We start from the raw sequence: 21,121 nt of genomic DNA, 5'->3' as shown, positions 1-21,121 counted from the left end.
ATGAACACATATGTGAGTGTATATATGTGTACAGGTATACACAGACAAAGGGCACAGGATCAACTGAATAGGAAGGCATGATATTTAAAGGGTGAAATTGAGAAGTAAGAGAGGATCATAATGAGAGGAGATGGGAAGAGACAGAATGGGGTAAATTATCTCATATGGAAGAGGCAAGGGAAAACTGTTACAATGAAGGAGAAGAACAGTAAGGTAAAAAGGAATGGGTTAACCTTACTCTCATTGAATTTGGCTTAGGGAGGGAATGACATGCACACTAAATTGGGTATCTCGCCCTACAGGAGAGTAGGGGGATGATGGAGGGGAGAGCAGGTTGGGGGGAGGGTAGTTAGAAGCACACACTTTTGAAAAGGGACAGGGTCAAAGTAGAGAATAGAACGAGTGGGGGGCAGGATAGGACAGAGAGAAATATAGGCAGTCTTTCACAATATATCCACAATGGAAATGTTTTGCGTAGCTACACACTTACAACCTATACTGAATTGCTTATCTTCCTAGTAAGGATGGTTGATGAGGGAGGAAGGGAAAGAATCTGGAATTCAAAGTTTTAAAATCAAATGTTTAAAAAAAATTATTATTATTTTACATGCAACTGGGAAATATGACATACAGGCACTGGGGTATGAAGATCCATCTTGCCCTACTGGAAAGTTGGAGGGGGATGGGAGAGGATATAAGAGAGAGCAGATTGGGGGAGGGGGTTACAGTGGGATTGCTCTTTTGGGGTGGTGGATAGGGGAAAGACAGAGAAAATTCGTAACTCAAAATCTTGTGGAAATGAATGTTGTAAACTAAAAATAAACATAAAATTCAATTTAAAAAAAAAGATATAGACTTACAGCCAAAAATAGCTTACACAAGAAAACTAAATACAGTGCTACAGGAGGAAAATATGGAGCTTTAATGAAACAGAGGACTTTCAAGTATTCCTGATGAAAACACCAGAGCCAAGTAGAAGCTCTAAAGTTCAAACACAAGAGTTAAGAGAAAACAAACAAAAAAATAAGTAGACATGAATTAACAATGACAGGGGACTAAACAAGGATAAATTGCTTACATTCAAATATGGAAAGAGGATACATATGTTCCCTCTAAACTTTATCATCATCAGGACTCAAAGAGGGAGTCTAGGGAATCTAATTAGACAAAGTTTGGGAATGATTTTGTTGATGATCTTAAAAGACTGGAAAGAGTTGGGAAGAAGAATACATTGTAAGGTAGAGGGGAAAAAGAAAGTGAAAATTCTTTCACATAATGTACAAGTAGACATCTACACAAAGAGGAAGGGGTAGAGGGACCGCTGACTTTTGAACCTCACTCTCAACTGAACTGGCCAAAGTCTGTATAAGGGGCCATGCGTGTACACACACACACAAACACACACACACTCACAGAGTTAGATACAGAAATACTGTATAGGATACTCAACAGGGAAATAGGAGGAAGCAGAAATTGGGTAGATAGATTAAGTGACAGCTAAGTGGAGAGGTTGCTGGGCCTAGACTCAGAAAGACTCAACTTCCTGAGTTCAAATGGGATCTCAGACACTTACAAGCTGTGTGACCCTGGGCAAGTCACTTAACCGTGTTTCCTCATTTGCAAAAATGGACTGGAGAAGGAAATGGCAGATCTTTGATAAGAAAACCTCAAATGTTAGACACTACTGAAAAATGACTAAACAACAAGATTAAATGACAGATAACTATGAAGCAAAACAAACTCTAAGGATGTTACAAAAATGTTTATAGCTCTTCTGGGAATCTGAAGGAGTACCATATACTGAAGAATGGCTCCATTTTCTCACTCAACAACAGCCACTACCCAATACTAACTCCAGAGAATAGATGATGAAACAGATTTCCTACTTGGCAGGAAAGTGAGGTGGGGAACTACTAAGGCAGAATGCTGTATACATTTTCAGATGAGGTCTCTTTATTGCTCATCTGTTTTTGTTACAATGGAGAGCTAAAAAACAAAAACGTGAAGGCAGGATAGGACTGGAGTTAGATTTCCAGAAATGACTGATACAAAAACTAAAGACACCAATAATACTTTTCAATAATTAAAAAAAAAAAAGGAAATAGGAGGTGAAAATGAATACAGGCATCATCATTACCAGTTCTAATAATCTATCATTATCAGTAATTAGTACATTCTGAACCTACTACAGGATGCAGACAAACCTGGGAAAATCTTAGCTTAAATACATAAAGAGAGGAGAAAGCATGAGCTTAGGATGTCCCATATGTGATACTCTTGGAAGTCAAGGGAAGAGGCCTTTGAACTAGTTCAGGAGAATAGAGAATAACATCTTTGAAACTGGACCTGCCATGAATGGTTCAAAGAAACATGGTAAAACTGATATGAAGTGATAGAGTGAACCAAAAAAAAAAATATCCACACTGACTATAACTGTGTAAATGAAAATATTATTAAAATGGCAACACAACTCCAGTAAAATCCAAGATATAATATTCATATATATTTTTTTAAATAGTAAATTATAGAACTGTTTAAGTTGCATCTACCACCAGTTGAAATAACTCTTATACTGGTTAGCTTAATTTTTTTCAGGAAATGTACCGTGTTAATGTTTTGTTTAGACTTGTCTGCTACGTCAAAACAAAATGTCTTGGTAATGAAAAATGAAGCTAACAATTACACAAGCCTCTCATATAAGCCAATGGTATATATGGGAGAAAATCAAGCCTGTTTGCATGGAGGGGGAACAATATGGGTTTATATACAACACTCTGCCTTGAGGCTAGAGAGAGGAGGATCTATTCAGTCTATTCTGGGGGGAGATGTAAAATTATAACACGAATATATAACACCTCCATAAAATTCCTATTTTGAGGCCTCATTATGGCACAGAAATGACTGTAAATTGCTGAAGACTTAACCAGCAGAGTACAAGCTCTAGTACCAAAAGCTACCAAGCAGGAAAACCCTGAATAAGGTTCCAGCAATGGACTGTGTCTGACCTGTAAGGACCTGTCTAGCTAACATTAAAGAGGCTTACAACACAAGTTTGGCTACTAAGGAGTGGACAGGTTACAATCAATACCAATAAGAGAAATATGGTACAAGGTATGTCTACCAATGAAGTCACAGATGTTCTGAAGTACTGAAATATTGAACTCTTAAGTATAAATATTAATATTACAGAGATATATCATCAGAAAAGACACCTGCATAAGATTTGCTGGGGTTTGTGGAAGCAAAGGACATTTGTAATGGGCATGGGACACAATGAGTAAATGCCTCGTTAGAGGCACTGCCCCACACTAAATCCAGTGATAGTGTTCTCCTGACTGTTCCACAAAAAAGATACTCCATCTCTCATCTCCAAGCATTTTCTCTGACTGTTCCCCATGTCTGGAATGCTTTCCCTCCTCAACTCTGCCTACTAACTTCCTTGGGTTTTTTGAGGCCTCACTAAAATCTCATCTTTTACAAGAAGTATTTTCCAACTCCTCTTAATTCTAGTGCCTTCTCTCTTTTAATTATTTCCTATTTATCCTCTATATAGAGAGGATATATTTGTTTGTATGATATATCTGTTCGAATGTTGTCTCATCGATTAGATTGTGATCTCCTTGAGGGCAGGAATTGTCTTTTGCCTCTTTTTGTAGCCCTAGCACTTAGCACACTGACTCAATCAGTCCTAGTCATAATTCAATCTAGGAATACTGGACAAAAGATTTGGACAAATGGAGTCCCCATCTCAAAACAGTGTGTTCTATATATTAAGTGCTTAACAAATAGTTGTTAAATAACCAATGCCTCATCTTGGTGTGAAAGTTTTTTTTTTTTCAAGGTATTATGCTAGCAGAGTGCCAGCCCTCTCTAGCAGAAACTACTGAGCTGGGAAGGTTTTAACAACAGGTTTAGCATGAGAACAGACTGTCTATCTGTCATCTCACCAGCCTAGTAAAATCTAGGAGGAGTCTCATCATTTAAGATTGGCTGCAGGGTGATGAATTTTTAGGGACATGGAAACTCTCAGAGTGGTTGTTACCCAGGGGGTCATTGGAAGCACTGGGAATAAGAAGCACCGGGATAATGCAAAAAGAATAAATGAACAAATAAAAACAGTTCATACTCTGCTCCACTTTGCCCCCCAAAAGTTCCCATACCTCAAAAGTGAGGTTCCCAAGGGAATATGGGGAGAATACATTCCTTGCACCCTGGTGTGGTTTCTAGAAAAAGAACTTCAATTCAACAAACATTTATTAAGTAACTATGTTCAAGACACTGTACTGAATAGTAGGGATAAAAAGACTAAAAAGGAATAGTTTTTGCCCTTAAAGAGTTTATATTCTCCTAGAAGGCTACAAGTATCTGTGGTACTGAAATACAGATAAATACATACAGTTATACAAACTAAACAGAGTCATCTCAAGGACATTCCTAAAGAAAAGTGAACCAGTCAAAAAAGACTGTTAGGTCCACAGGTGTTACATACTGCACATGTTTTTGGACTTTTTCAATGTATCAATCAATTATGCCTACTTTTTTTTCCCCCTTCTCTAAAATAAAACTGTATGTCATATGGGATGGCTCTCCAGGAGGAGGAGGAATATATTGAATACTACGGCAACGAAAGAAACAAAATATCTGTAAAAATTTTTTAAGACAAAATTTTAACAGTTAATAGGACATTGATCATGAGCTCTATAGCTGAAGCATATGGGGAATATTGGCAGCATGGTGCAGCAGAAGGAGCAAGAGATTTAGAATCAAAGTTAAAGCTCCAGCCTGGCCAACCTTGAGAAAGTAATTTAATTTCTTTGGCCTTCAGTTTTCTTAACTTTAAAATGAGGAAATTAGGTTAGATGGTCTCCTAAATCTACAATCATATGTACTTTGGAAATCCTCTCAGTCTTCATCTGTGTTATTCTCTCCACTCCCTGCACCTGTATCTTTATCATATGTCAGTGTGATACTTCAAAACTCAATCAGGGAATAGAAACTTGAATGAGCAAGAATAAGGAATTATCTATTAATCTGATTAAGGCATGACCCCTCAGATAGCAGTCGTGAAGAAGCACAACTTGGGCTCTTTTGCAAGACATATAAATGCACAGATCCTACAACAAAGTAATCAATAAATATGAAATATCAGATCTGTGCCAGGCACTATGCTGAGTTGCTAGGCATACAAAAAATAATCCCTACTCTCAAGGCACTTACATTCTCATGGGGAAGACAAGAACATATATATTAGTTATAGCCATAAATACAAACTAAAGAAATATCAATATATACATAGTAGTTAAATACAAGGAAGTTTGGGAGGGTGGGCACTAGCAGTTGCAGGGAACAGAAAAAAATTTTACTGAGAAGATGATTCTTGATGCTTAAGTGAAGAACTCTGAAGCAGAATATACTTCCTAAGGAGGAAGTATATTCTAAGCATGGGGTCTGCCATGTAAAGGCACTGAAACAGGAGATGAAATGTTGTGTGTACAGCAGAGAGAAGGCCCGTTTGGCCGGATCCCAGAGTCCCAGAATACAGAAAAAGGGATAATGTCCAAAGAAGTTGGAAAGATAGGTTGAGGCCAGGTTGTATAGTTTTTTTTTTTTTTAATAAGCAATCAGGGTTAAGTAACTTGCTCAAGGTTACACGGCCAGTTATTTCTGGTGTGGTGCTGAATATCTGAGCCCAGATTTGATCCAGGTCATCCCAACACTGGAGCCGGTGCTCTTACTCGCTGAGCCACCTGGCCGCCCCAAGAGTTTTAAAAGCAAAATGGTGAGTTGTTTTATGCTAGAGGCAAAATAGGAAGTCACTAGAGTATACTGAGCAGGGCAGTCACATGATCAGACCTGCAGTTAAGGAAAATTACTTTGGCAATAATGTGTAGGATGGACTAGGGAAGTGAGAGACTTGAAGGAGGAAGGCCAATTAAGAAGTTGTTTTAATAATCTAGTTGAGAAGTGATAAAGGTCTGTAGTAACTCAGAGTAAGGAGGAAGAAGATGGGTAATTGAATGTGGGGATGGGAGGAGGGAGGGAGAGGGAGAGAGAAAGAAGACAATGGAGGAGGAAAGAAGGAGGAGAGGAGAGAAAGAGTCCAGGATAATGCTGAGGTCACACACCTGAGAGACTGGAAAGATGGTGGTACCATCAATAGAAATAGGAAAACTTAGAAGAGGGGAAGGTTTTACAGAAATTACTTAATTTTGGAAATGTTGAGTTCAATATGTCTCTGGGACCTCTAGTCTGATATGTCTAATGGGCAATGAGTGATGTGGTACTAAAGCTCAGGGAAAGATTACAGCTAGATATCTCTCTGTCATCTGTATAATAATTTTAATTAAATCCCTCAGAACTGATGAATTTACCCAGAAAGAGAATATAAAGGCAGAAGAAAAGAGGTCCTAGGATAGAACCTTGGGAAACATCCACAGTTAGGGGGCTTAATATGATCAATGAGTCAGCAAATGAGACTGAGAAAGAGTAGTCAGACAGATAGGAGGACAACCAAGAAAGAAAACCTACAGCAAAACATACGTTCATAGCTCAGGCTCCATATGAATGAAATTCTCTCCATTTGTATCCTGAGGAAACAGGAGCTATACTCTATATCCAGCACCTCTCTCAAACCCAATCTCTATTGCTATGGACTCAACACCTCCTCTGAGCATGTTGCTCAGTAGCCAGACCAAATATTGGAGAGAGGGCTGGTGAGAGGCACTGTTTATCCCTGGAGTTCTCCTAAAGTTGGGAACTGCCCCCAAAAGGACCAACATCACCTAAGGCCATTCACAAGCCCCAGAGTCTCCAAGAAATGCTGAATGAAAACAACAACAGCAACAAACAAACCAACCTGAGACAGTTCTTGCTCTTTTGTTCTTCCTTCAGTTTATAGACACATCTGCCTCTACCAAAGCTGCTTTTGGATAAGAGAGGGATTTTAGGGTGGGGGGGGAGAGGATAAGGGAGGGATGGGGGGGGGAGTGTAGGTTAAGTATTAGGAGAGGCAAGGTAGTAGGTAGAAGTAAAGCAAAGGAGTCAGAAAAGATAGGAAATAAGATACACACAAACATAAAATAGAGATCAGGAGTAGAATTTATTAGGTAAAAAAAAAAGCCAGGGTAGTAATCATGATCTCAGACAAAGCTAAATCTAGAATAAGATTTAATCAAAAGAGAAAAATAGGGCAAATATATGTCAGCCATATTAATCAATATTGTTTTAGACTATTAAAATAACTAGATGGTATAAGGCTAGAATACTGCTGTGGTGTAGGAAATGATAAGTTGGTGGATTTAGAATAATATGGAAAGACTTGGACTTATGAAGGAAGATGTTATCCACCTTCAGAGAAACAAAGGACAAACAAGAGGCATATGGATGTATATATGTGTGTATGTATGTCTAATTATAGACATCTATGTATATGTGTATATGGGTATGCATATGTATATGCTTGTGTGCATATAGATGTGTGTGTGTGTATCTATGCTTAATTAAAGCCTGGGGGGGGGGAGAACAAAGTAAAAAATGCAGAGCAGAGAAGAAAAGAAAACCTACACGGAAGCAAAGAAAAGATGCACACTTCTGAACACAATGTAATATTTATTATATAAGCTTTTTGGAAATGGAAATTTATTGTTGCATATTTTGAATCCTCTCTTGTGTTCTGCTGTGCACATGGTGATTTTTCCCCCTTTTCTTATTTTGTATTTAAGTTTAAAATGTTTCTTTTTATTTTCTTATTTTGTATTTAAGTTTTAGTATTCAAGCTTAAAATACATTTTTTTTTAAAGTTGCTTTTGGCCTGGGGCTCCATTCTGCCATTCTTACCACCCCTTTCCAGGATTCTACTCTTGAATACCTAAAATGGAAGTCAAGTTTTGTTGAACATTTCATCCATATTTTAAAACAATATAAGCTTGCTTTCACCTTGGGGGAAGGGTGAATAAAGTGGATCGTGAAAATCAAAATCTGCCTTCTTCACAAGGAGACCTGAATACTAATACCAGATCTGAAACTAATTACGTAATATAGGGAAAATTATGAAATCCCTAGATCCTACTTCTTCATCTACAAAATGAAGGAGTTAAATTATTTCTAAGGTCTTTCCAGTGTTACAATTCTCTTCTATGATTTATTTGTGGGTGACCTTAGAAGTCTTTTTTTACTTCCTGTGGGCCTTAGGAGAGGATCTACCATTTAAATCTCTGCCACCTATTAGCTGTGTGACTATAGACAAATTATATTTCACCTAAGCCTCAGATTCCTTCTCTTCAAAATGAGGGGGCTGAATCTGCAATATTCTAAGATCTTAGTCTAAAAGAAACCCAATCTACTTTTAACTATGGAGAGGAAGACAAAAGCTGTTGGAAAAGATATTTGACCATACAGCAGCTAATTTATAGAAAATGTTTCTACCTTTATCCCAACCAAATGGTCTCTTCTAGATTCATGAGGCTCATTCCAAGGTTTGGAGAACTAATTGGAGTCCCCAACATTTAGCAGTTAACAGTCTTTTAACAGTAAACACCATCTCCACACCAGTAAAATAGGAAACTTAAGCCCAATGCCCGATTCATATATATTCTGGTGAGATTTGCTAAAGGATATGAATTTTTGCAAAGATTAAGTATAGCTGGCTAGATCTTGGGTGGATAGCATGCTGGAGTGTAAAGGCTACCCATGAGGGGCACATTCCTCTGATCCTTCGCCAGGCTTCTCCAAGCAGAAACAATTATTAGTACCCATGGGATGGTTACAGGATGAAGCTTTGGAAGCAATTCAATTTGAGGCTAGATTGCTCTGCTTCTGACTCCAGTCCTTATCAGAAAGCCACCTGATCTTCAGGTGTTCTTGAAGATTTGAGAACCAATTAGTTAAGAGGCATGTGTCTGAACTCTTGGACAGTCTTTTTTGTGTGCTAATTGACTGGGGCACATGAGCCTACTTTAAAGAGTCTTTTCATCACTCATGATTATTCTCCTGGTACATACTCAATGGCTTTTGACTTAGGCACCTGGGGGGTGGGAAGGAGGGAGGGAAATGACGACAATTACTATGTGTTGGTTCTCATTACCAATCTAAATATGATATGTCAGTGCCAATAAAAGGTGGAGGTTATTTCAGGATGAGCAGCTTCTTCAGCTTAGATACTAATATAGTAATTATACTTAGAACAACCCTAACAAAAGGGACCTTCACCAAAGTTGGAAAAAAAAAAAAGCCTGCTGTACTTTTGATAAGCCAATTTATAAGTCTATAAGTGTCTATACCTCAAAGAAAACTATTAACTCTTTTAACATGTAAGCAAAAAAGATGCTCAATATAAAAGTTTCTTCTACCTAGGAAAGAAGTATTCCAAAACTGGGTTTGCAATTCTGCAATACAAAAGATAATAGATAACAATAATAACAAAAGTATCAGCTTGATTCATCAGTATCTTGAACAAGGAGGTTATGGTACACAGCAGCCAAAAGGGGGCACTGGATGAGGAAAAAAGACAACCAGGACATGGCCGAAGCCTCAGTGATGTACCTCCCCTTCCTCCTCCCCCAGAGAAATAGATGCAGTATCTTGGAGAATATGATTCCTGCCACATGCTTTTCAGGTTCATAAATCAGTTGTTCTCATAAGCTGAGAAACACCTTCATTTCTTCAGATATGCCCTACAATGCCTAGAATATAGAAGGTACTCAGAAATATTAAGGAATTGATGGATCTGACAGAAAAAGAATGCCTAGGTCCACATCTGTCATCAGTTAATCATTTTTAACTTCTACTGTGTCCATAGCACTTTGTTAGGCACTGTGGGGAGATATAACCATCTAGTTATTTTCATAGTCTAAAACAACATTGATTAATATGGCTGACATATATTTGCCCTATTTTTCTCTTTTGATTAAATCTTACTCTAGATTTAACTTTGTCTCAGATCATGATTACTACCCTGGCTTTTTTTTTTTTACCTAATAAATTCTACTCCTGATCTCTATTTTATGTTTGTGTGTATCATTTCCTATCCTTTCTGACTTGTTTGCTTTACTTCTACCCACTACCTTGCCTCTCCTATACTTATCCCATCCCTCCCTTATCTTTAGTGAGATAAGGATTGGGCTTAGAGGTCAGAATATGTGTGTGTACTTATGTATTTATATATGTATATATGTACACATGTGTGTATATATGTGAATAATACTTCATGGAAGGACTTGAAATAGGTATCAACTCATCATGGCTCCCTTCATCTACCAGGGTCACAGGAAGTTAGATTTAGGGCTGAAAGGCACTTAAGAAGTTACATGGTCAAAAATCCTCATTTAACAAACAAGGAAACTCAGTTCCCCAGAGGTTAAGTGATTAACCCAAAGTCACATAGATAATAAACAGAAGAGCTGGGCTTCAAATCTGGGTCAGGTGAATGAAGGAAAAAAAATACTTATTAAGCATTTAACATGTATCAAATAGAAAAGCAAAGACAGTCCCTGACCTCAAAGAGCTTATAATCTAACAGGAGAAGACAACCTATGTAGATAGAGAAGTGGGGATCAGGAGAGGCATTTTGGCTTTGAAAGTTATAGAGAGTGGGACTCTAGGGGAGTAGTTTGACACATCCTAAACCAGGAGCAATGTTGATTTGATTATGGTTCCAAAACTAGGGGCAAAGGGCAAGTAAAAAAAGATATCTCCAGGAAAAGACATCATTATTCTGACTCCAAATTCATGTACTACTGTTTCCATTTCACCATGCTGTTTGATTAATCAGAAAGAAGCCTTTTGTCAGCCCAGAGGTTCTCTTAAGAAGCTCCTGACTTGGTAAGTAGTTATTTTTGTGGCTAGCCACAATTCATAGCCCCAGTCTCTGACCTGGAAAAACTTTAATGACACTTTCAACTTGGGGTAAAGTTAATACTTATCACACCCTCTGTATTTTAGTGCTTGAACTGATTAGACCCAGTACCCCGAATAACTAGCAATTAAGAGGAAGGAGAGAGGTAGTTTGGTTCATATTCCCTTACTACAAACAGATAACTTATACTGTCAAGTTTAAAGAAATTTTAAAATGTTTTTAATGGAAGGGTAGGGGGAATATGACTTTGAAGAATTCCTCGACCATATATTAAAAGTTGTCAAGCCTGGAACTGATGCTCTACAGCTGGGCATGTATTCCATGGATGCTGCCAAACTGGCTGCACCTTAAGAATAAGCTCCAACTGGGGCAGCTAGATGTCGCAGTGAATAGAGAATTAGGAGGACCTGAGTTCAAATTTTACCTCAGACACTTAACTTACTAGCTGTGTGACCTTGGGCAAGTTACTTAACCCTAACTGCCCAGTCTTCCCCCCTCCAAAAATACATTAAAAAAAAAGAATAAGCTCCAATTCAATGTTTCCCAATTATAGCTATCACAAAATTCCTTCTGTCACATCTCACAGTATTCTTTTATGATCCTATGTATTTTATTTTATGCACTTAAAAACATTATTCTGAGAAGGGGTCAGTAGTCTTCAGACTGACAAAGGAGTTCATTGACAATAATAGCTAGTATTTATATAGCAGCTACTACATGCTGGGGCACTGTACTTTACAAATATTATTTCATTTGATCCTCTCAACAATCCTGTGAGGTAGGAGCTGTGATTATCCTCATTTCTGTGGCTAAGGAAATTCAGGCAATTAAATGGCTTGACCAGCATGACACAAATGTCTGAGTTTGAATCTGAACTCAGGTCTTCCTGACTTCAGGACCAAAATTCTATCTATTGGGCCACCTAATTGTTTTCAAGCTATTTGTATATATGTATATCAATAATATATAAATGCACTTTGCAAACTTCAGAGCCCTAAATAAGTGCTACCTATATGTTACACTTTCATAATACATATCTATATATACCAGTGTATATGTATGCAGTATGTATATATACCATATCCAAAGCAATCAATCAATCAACATTAAGCAATTACTACATGCCAGGCACTGTGCTAATAAGTTTTGGGGATACAAAAAGAGACAAAAGATAGTCTCTGCCCTCAAGAAACTTACAGTCTAACGGGGGAGACAATATGCAATCAGATACAAAGCCAGTTATACTCAGGATCAATGGGGAATAATTAACAGAGGGAAGGCACTATAATTAAGAGGGGTTGGGAAAGATTTTCTGTAAAATATGGGATTTTAATGGGGACTTAAAGGAAGCCAAGGAGGTCTGCTGTCTGAGTGGAAGAAGAGCATTCCAGGCTTGGGGAACAGCCAGAGAAAATTTCCAGGTCTGAGAGATAGAATGTCTTGGTTGTGGAACAGCCAGGAGGTCAGTGTCAGTGGACTGATGAGTACATGCTAGGGAACAAGATATAAAAAGACTGGAAAGGTAAGAGGGGGCCTATGTTATGAAGGGCTTTGAGTGTCAAACAGGATTTTTTATTTGATCCTACCGAGAAGGAGGGTAACATGTTGGATCTACACTTCAGGAAAATCACTTTAGTGACTAAATGGATGATAGAATGGAGTGGGGAGAGACTCTGAGACAGGCAGACCAACCAGCAAGCTATGGCAATAATCCAGCTGTGAGGAGAAAAGGGCCTACACTAGAGCAATGGCAGTGTCAGAGGAGAGAAGGGGGAGCATTGGAAAGGTGCTGCAATGGTGAAATTCACAGGCCTTAGCAACATATTGGATATGGAGGGTGAAAGATAGTGAAGAATCTAGGATGATTAGCAAGGCTGCAAACCTGAGGGACTGGGAAGATGGTGCTGCCCTCTATATCCATAGTCTATACAAAATAGGCATCCAATAAATACTTTAGGTGTTGCATGTCAACCTAAAGAAGCTAGCTGTAGTTCAATCTGAGAAAAAAGAATCCCAGATTTTAAGAGTAGGAAGATACAGGGTAGGATAGTATGTACTACACACGCTTTGGGTAGAATAAGCTACTCCTACTTCATTCGGAACAATATAAAATGGGTTTAATCCATCAAAAACTAGATTTAAGGATTTCTTGACTGAGGATTGTGAGATGTTAGCACATTTATTAAAGGAGGCTGGAGAGTTTTCCATGGATTTTTAAGTGTAGACTGAGAATTCAAGATGAATTCAAAGACTGAGAGCTCCCACAATTTGAAAAACCTCTGAATGGCATACAACACAGTAATACTGTACATGTCTAATACTGTACCATGCCTAAAATAGGGATTTTTTTGTGCACAGCAGGTGTTTGTTATCTGTTGAACGACTTTCTGAAGAGAGGCTTTTGATAACTTTCTCTGGAACGGTGCCAAGAGATACACAGGATCAAATTAGATGGCATCTAATCCTAGGATTGTATCTTTTACCTTTCTAGATTGGGGGTTGGGGGGAAGGAGATGGCATCAGAGCCTCCTTTACTTTTAAGCCTGTACAAGAAAGCCAGGCTGCAAACACTTTTGTGCCCTGTGCAGAATTTTGTCCCTTGGATCGCTGGTGTTAAAATCATATAGAAATAAGGCTGGTAAAGGATCACATGTGGATCTCTGCAGCCACATATTGACTCTAAAAAACCACACATTAAGATTTTCTATATTTTATTATATTTGTATTAAATATTTTCCAATTACATTTTAATTCAGTTCCCTTTCACTTAGGAGTGTTATGGGACCCCAAGTTTGACATGTCTTCCTTGGATGATAAGCAGGCTCATAGTGCAAACAAGTTTTTTAAGTCAGTCGATCCCAGACACATTATCATTCACTGAAGAGACTCTGTGGAGGCTGGAGTCATTAGAACTTATGAAGTGGGCTGAAAGGAAAAAAGCTGGCCTCAGAACCTATTATTTCTCCTCACGACACAAAGTAAACCTCTCCAGATATGGAGGGATCTTCTCCAAAATCTAATACTCTTACAGCAGCCTACAGTCTCATTACAACTTAAATGGTGGTAATGCTTGTCCCAACCTAAGGACTTTTTTGGGAAGGTAAGGTATGAAAGTATGGAGAAAGTTGCTGGAGGACATCATCTGAACAATCCAATCAATCCCTCTACACCTTCTGAAATTTTTTTTTTGCCAAATTCTCCTTTCCCTTCCACCAGATTCCTTTTGTGGAGAGTTATACTTCATATCACACTTCATGCTTTTCAGGCTCCTCACCAGGTCACTTAAACTGACTGAAACACTCCATCACTAATTTTCCAAACAAACAGATGTCACCACTTAAGTGTCATTTTTTATTTGCCTCTTCCTTTCTCCTGAGCATCTGTCACCAGCATTTGGGTGGCTGGCATACCAGTGTACAGTAACAGGTCCTTATAGATTAACAACTTAAAAACAGATGCCCTGAACAGCCAGCTTTCCATGAGTTGCAGACTCCACAATCATATGAAAATAGAAAATGAAGGGGAAGAGATTTTTCCAAAGGACAGACACAACAGAACAAAAAAACCTGTTAAACGCCTTTGCTACTAACTTCTACCTAGCAATGTTTCCCAATAAGAGCTCTTCTACGATGTTATATTAATACAACACTGAGCACAGCTCCCTAGTTCCAAAAGCACTGTAACCTAAAACTTCTGGCTCACTAGAGGGAGAAAGTCTGGAGGAAGGGGTAGAAGAAAATGGATGGGCTCCTGAACGAAGAAGACACCTATACAGCAGTATAGCAGTGAGTTTTTCCTTCCTTGTCCTGTCTGATTTAGCCCGCAACCCACCCCATAGTTCTAAGAAGTCTCTTGAACAGCCCTGACCATCAGAACTTGATTTCAGAATAGCCCAGCACACAAGGTGAAGGTAGGGGGATAGATCCAAAGAGGTTAAGTGATTTGTTCCAGATCACAAAGCAGCCTTTCCACAGGTCTAAAACATACACTGTTTCTACTGAAGGTAATACTTTGACTCTCAACCTCAACTGAAAACTAAACCTTGAAACAGGAAAAGGGAGATGACTTAGCCCTTTGAGGTCAGCTGACAAATACTGAAGGTGTGTCCCTTTCCCCACCTCCTAGACTTCTATGATGCAGTGAAAAGGAATGGGCTTTGCTACAGGAAGTTTCCATTTTCCATTTCTCACAAGGAGACAGACAGGAATAGAGCAGAAGATGCTTGCATTATTAGCACCCTGGCAGTACTGTTGGAACATGTATATATGTACAGATTGGGTAGGATAGGTGCCTAGTTTCCTGAAGAAAGCCAGTAGGACCTGTCAACAGAGCAACATTTCCTGTAGGTTTTGATAAACAGGGTTGTTGCATATGTATATGTAACTTGGTGGATGAAAGGATAAGTTAGAGAGATGCCTCTCACTGACAGAAGTGGTGGTGAGGAGAAATGGAAGCTAGATGCTTAGATTCCAGAAGTTTGGGGTGGGGAGGAAGTCAGTAAAGGTAGAAACTAGGTTTGGTCAGAGCCATGTCTAACATTTCTCTAAGCATAAAGGTAAAAGCTTAAAGAAGTAATGTCACAAAAAAAAGAAAAAAGAGAAGTAATGTCACATCCAAGGTCATAGTACACTTGGCAGGAGGGCTGTGAGGTTCTCCGTCCAAAACTATTAGAGGGACCCTCAACTTCTCCATCCCCCAACCCCTGAGAAATGTGCCCTGCCTAGTTTCACATAGCTCTTCACAGCAAAGTTTTAACCCATTTGTTTTTTAATACATTTTAATCTAGTCACAGGATCTCAGCCACCTGAGTTAATGAACAGCTAAGACTTGGTTGGGGGTAGCAAAGAGACAGTCACTGAAGACAAATCCCAGAGAAGGCCACATAATGTTCCTCTTGCTGAGAGTCTGGATTCCAACTGATCTTTTATTTTAAAGGATCTAGATTAACCAAGTCACAGTTACTCCACACTTAGCCAGTTTTTTCAGTCTGAATCCTCAGTCCCATAGCTAACTCACTAAAACATCACTCTCTCCCTAACAATTTATCACTTCCATCTCCTCAAAGAAGCAAAGTCTCATACTCTGAAACTACACCAAAGAAAACGATGACCTAAATGGCAGGGGGAAAAAAACTGTGTCACCCAATTAACAACATGACTCTGCTCCCTTTTATTCCATCCCCTCTATCGCCTCTTCACTCCCTCCAAATGAGGGGCATCTGTAAAGCTTACCGTGTTCTCCCATTATTGGTCACATTCCCTGGCTAACTCAAATCTCAGCAAACCCTCTGAGCAAGGGCTGACAAGAAGATTAGCCTCCTGATGGAAAACTCTGCTCCCTCTACACCTGTTGTGAAGCCACCAAGGACACTGGGACAAAACACTGAAATGACAGGCATAAGTCTTCTACCCTGAAATAACCAAATCTTTCCAAGCCCCTGCCCCCTAAACACCTCCGCCCCCCTCCCCCCAAGGATCTTTCATTGTCACCACCCACCCACACTTCTTCCCCATCATACAGACTAAACATTCATCTTTTTTCTAGTGGGCTACAGCTCCTGACTAGCTTGCAGCATACGTCCACATACTAGCCTATGCAGTCTGGACAGAAAAGCTTCAACTCCATATCAGGTGTAACTGACTTTTTCAATTCCACAATACTTCGATAGCTATAATACAATATTGAGGGATATAAGGCCTGGATGTAGATTGCTTCACTCTCAATAGAGAGAATGGGAGAACTGTCTCGGGTAGAGAGAGGAGTGATGAGAGGCAGGCTCTAATATAATGAAGTGAGATAGGCTTGAAAATCCTAAATCCTGGCAGAGATGAACTGACCGCAGGTAAGCACGACAAAGGTAATGAAAGAACCAAGGAGGGGGAGGAAAGCCAGCCATTAAACTGCGGCTGGGAGAAGACACAAAAATCGCATTGCATGTGATTTGGAGGGAGGGGGGGGAGTAGAAAAGACAATCGAGGGAGGCTAGGGAATGTCAGGCACAGGAAAAGTGTGTCAGAGGGGCGGAGGAAAGGGAGGGAAAGGGAAGGAAGCTCATCTCCAAAACATTTGCAGAGGACGAAAAGTCCCGAGGAAGGGGATACGAGGGTCCAAGGTTGCAGAGGGATCACGAGGAAGATGGGGGTGCTGGGCATGTAGAAATCGCCGGAAGGGGCAGTATAATCAGGGAAGAGAGAAATCTAAATGGCGGAGGTATGAGGAAGGAACGAAGGGAGGCAGTGGAGATGGCAGGCAAGTGCACAGGGGTGCAGGTGTGTGCGTGGAGGTGAGGGGGACAGCCAAGGGCCAGAGGGGAAGGAATGGGGGAGAAAGGGAGAGATGGCTAAAGAGACCTCCACGTGAGGGGGCGGGGCTTCCCTTAAAGCGGGGGTGCACTCCAAGGAGGGGGTGCCAAAGCACCTCCTCCAGTCCCTCCAGGGCCCGGACGCGCGCGCCCCGGGCCAAACGATCCAGGACACGGCGGGGGAGGGGGCGAGCGCGCGCGGCAGCCCAGGTGCTGGGGTCAGGAGGACCACGCTCGCTCCCTCTCTGGCTCACTCACCCGCAGGGCGGACAGGTCGATGTCGTCCAGGCTTCGGGCTGGGGCGGGGTCTCCCATGGCTGCGGCCCGGCCCAAGCCGAAGCCCTGAGGCTCTGACTGGGCGGGCCCAGGAGAGACGCGAGGTCACTCAGACTCAGGCTCAGGCTCCGGCTCCCTTATTGCGCTGCCGTTGTCGTTTCTGCCCCATTGGGGGAGAAGAGGGGATCAGGGCTCCGCTTCGCCTCCCCTTTCCTTCCCTGGAAAGACGGGGTTGGGGGACGAGATGCAGATAAGTTAACCGAAAGGATCCTTTCCGATTGACTGACTGACAGGAGCTCAAGTTCTGAACTCGCAACCCGGAGCCCCTGAACTCCACTGCGCAGGCGTTTTTCGAGCGAGGGTGGGAGAGGGAGGGAGCAAGAGAACAAGCTATGCGCACGCGCAAGAACCAGCTGAAGGACCGGGAGTGTAAGGAAGTGGGTGTGGGGAAGAGGTGAGGGATGTGATCATCCAGAGTGCACGGAATAACTGTTGCGCGTGCGCCGGACGGAGCCTGTCGTCTCTCTTTTGCTCTTCCAGTCTCCATGCCACCTTTCTCCCCTCCCGCCGGCCAGAATTGCAACTGGCGCCCTAATTTTCTCGCTGAACCACCTACCTGGTCAGGCGGGGTGGGGCGGGGCGGGGGAAGGGGGAAGGAGCGGCACCCAGTGCCACTTCACAACTCTAGAGGGGCTACCATGGCAACCCCCCACGCTAACGGGAAAAGCGGGCCTCGGGATAGGGTAGGCTAGGCTTAGGACAGGCTGTCCACCCACCCTGATCTCTACGGCAACCGGGGCGGGGGATGGAGTGCCGAAGGGAAGCCTGAGGAGAATGGAAGTGGGAGAGGGCAGGTACGGTAGGGGAGCCCAGGAAATGGTCTCCAGCTAGAGAAGACTTAGAACTTCACTAGGGATACCTTCTTCCAGGTCCTTCACTAAGGTCTCTCCCCCCTTCCCCACAAACACAAAGGATTATTCATAGTAAATATTGCTGATAGGTCGAATTGATTGACTTCATTGTCTAGCTGGTGAAAGCAGTGTATTTGTTTTGGACAACTTGCCATTGGGCCACTCACATCACACCCAAACCTGTGACAGCTTTTGTTCTCCCTTGTTTTCCCTGGAGTTGGGAATATGTCTGCACCTTTAATTTATCTTTGCCTTCAAAGCTCAGCCTTCAAGGCTCTCATAGGGGTGGAAAGGAGGGAGGTAAGTCAACATTAATTTTTGTGGAAGATGAAAACTGCTAAGAAGTAGTCTGATAAGGTGACACTTTGTGGGTTTCTGACTCCCCTTGTGCAATTTTATTATTCACTGAGATTGCGTGTTGAAGGATGGGTAGGGCTGGAATAGGTGAAGTGGAATAGAGAACATTTAGACAAGAGAACTACATAGAGGCAAGAATGAACAGGTTGTGTGTGGGGGAGCAGGGTGGACTAAATTTATTCAAGGCTTTGAATGCCATGATGAGGAGTTTGGACTTGACTGGTTGTCCTTTAATGGATAAATACCCCTGGGATGGAATCACACTTGTAAAGCTTCTACTTGTGTTGTGGGGCCCTAGAAGCAAAGGGACCACAACACTTCCATGCCCTGCCTCAGCCTCCTAGGACTAGAGGGAGACCCATAAGCCTCTTAGGGCTCCCAGGCTGTCTGGGACATACCTTATTTCAGAACCTTCTATGAATTTAGTGTAAAGAGACTTCATAGGATACAGCAACATATTGTGCCATGAGATCAAAAGGGGGGGGCAGCCTTGAAACCTCTAATCACCTGCCTTCCTCAGTAAACCTCTCCACAAATACTATCTAACCTCATTTCTCAGTGGTTCACATACTTCAACCCCCTCTCACCCTCAAATAAGCACCATTCCAGGGATACTAAACTTTCAGTTATTAGTCTTTCAAAAAATATCTACTATGTGCCAGGCACAAGTGCTGAGAATAAAAATATGAAAAAGAAGTCCCTGCCCACAAGAAGCTTACAATATACAGTAGAAAGACACACAAAAGGTAGCTGAAAAGGAAGGGAAAGGTAGGTGGCTGAGGGGCATGATGAAGTTAAGACTATGTAACTGGGTAGGAAATGAAGCTATTTACTGGTCCTCTGGGAAAAAGATCTCTACCTTCCAATCAAGAGACCCTAGAGGCAAAAGGTACTTATAAGGTGTGAGTTCCAGGGCCTGTGTGATATTGTAGCATTAATAGCTTCCTGGGACTTGAGGGAAAAGTTCAAAAGAATATAGTTGGGTTGCTTCAGATGCTAAAGAACAAACTCACCTTTCCAATCCCAGCTGTACAATCCATACTCAACAACTACCTCAACCCAGATTTGCCTTCCTAATATCCCACTCCATATCTTCCTGCCCCTTCCACTGTCTTCTGGATCATTTACTCCATGATTAGCAAACTTCCTTTCATTTTAGATCTTTTCATTTCTGTTTTTTTTTCCCATCTAGCATTCCCTTGAGACCTGGTTCCCTCCAAATGATACTACATCCCTGGATCCCCTTAAAGTACTGACTTTATTTTATGCTTCCCCTTCCTATGCACACTCACTGTTCCCACATGGAGGTAGTCAGAATATTTCTTGCTCTCCATTGCCTCTTGGAGACTTCTCTCTCTACTGCCATCAATCAAAAACCTTTTCCCCTTTGAAGTTCACCTTGTCCAAATTTATCACCTAATCTATATCCCTTTTTGGTCATTATCTATTAATCCCCAGAATATTCACTCTGTTCTCTCAACTAGTTTAATGCCTAGCTCATAGTCTTTCTCCTCTACAACTCCTGCCCTTATCCTAGGAGACTGAAACATACCTATTAATGTTCCTTCAACTACTGTAATTTATCAGTTTTTCAGTGTACTAAACACTTTATGACATTATGCTTTAACTCAGCTATGAACAGATATGATCATAATCTTGATCTTCCCATCACCCACAAGTGTTCCTTTTTCATGTTCATGAAGTCTGAAATTCCTTTATCTGGGGGTGGCTAGGTGGTGCAGTGAGTAAAGCGATGGCCGGAGTCAGGAGGATCCGAGTTCAGTTCTGGCCTCAGACACTTAACATCCACACAAAGAAACTAGCCATGTAACCTTGGGCAAGTTACTTAACCCCAATTGCCCTCCAAAAAGCAAAAAAAGAAAAAAACAACTAAAAACCCTCACTAGACTCCTTCATTCCTGATAGGGAATATCCCATATCACTTCTATTTCTCGGCTAAACTCCTTTAAAAAGCATATATTAAGTTCCTCCACTTCTTTTGCTCTTAAATTTCCTACAATCCAATTTCCAGCCTTATCATTCAACTGAAATTGCTCTCTCCAAAGTTGCCAATGATCTCTTAATTGCCAAATCTAACATTGCCCACCCTCTTTTTTTTTTTTTACTTTTTTTGTCTTTATTAATTTGTTCGTTCACTTTTTTTCATTTTTCAAATGCTTTATTAACTTCTGATTTACATCATTCATTTTGGCTATATTTTGAGTTACAGATTTTCTCCCTGTTTTTACCCTACCTACCACCCCAAAATAGCAGTCCCACAGGATATCCCCTCCTCCAATCTCCTCTCTCCCATATTTTCTCCTATAGCCCTTTCAACTTTTCCAGTAGGGCATGGTGGATCTCTATGCCCCAGTGCCTGTATATCTTATTTCCCAATTACATGTAAAATAGTATTAATAATAG

The 21,121-nt window shown here is 40.9% G+C and overlaps 1 protein-coding gene across 1 annotated transcript in view; it reads right to left on the bottom strand.

The window, feature by feature from the left end:
- Positions 1 to 17,807, bottom strand: part of MINK1 (misshapen like kinase 1) — a 63,933-nt gene extending 46,126 nt beyond the window's left edge. The window contains exon 1 of the mRNA XM_069063315.1: positions 17,412 to 17,807. Coding sequence (XP_068919416.1) covers positions 17,412 to 17,468 — 57 coding nt within the window. The 5' untranslated portion in view covers positions 17,469 to 17,807. The remainder of the gene's footprint in view (positions 1 to 17,411) is intronic.
- Between the last annotated feature and the right edge of the window lie 3,314 nt (positions 17,808 to 21,121).

This window comes from Petaurus breviceps, unplaced genomic scaffold, assembly GCF_028583685.1.
Source record: "Petaurus breviceps papuanus isolate PSGF00001 unplaced genomic scaffold, PetGlider_PUasm1.0 90537, whole genome shotgun sequence".
Lineage (NCBI taxonomy): Eukaryota > Metazoa > Chordata > Mammalia > Diprotodontia > Petauridae > Petaurus > Petaurus breviceps.
Note: the sequence above shows the minus strand (reverse complement) of the source record. Positions and strands in the feature narration are given on the sequence as shown.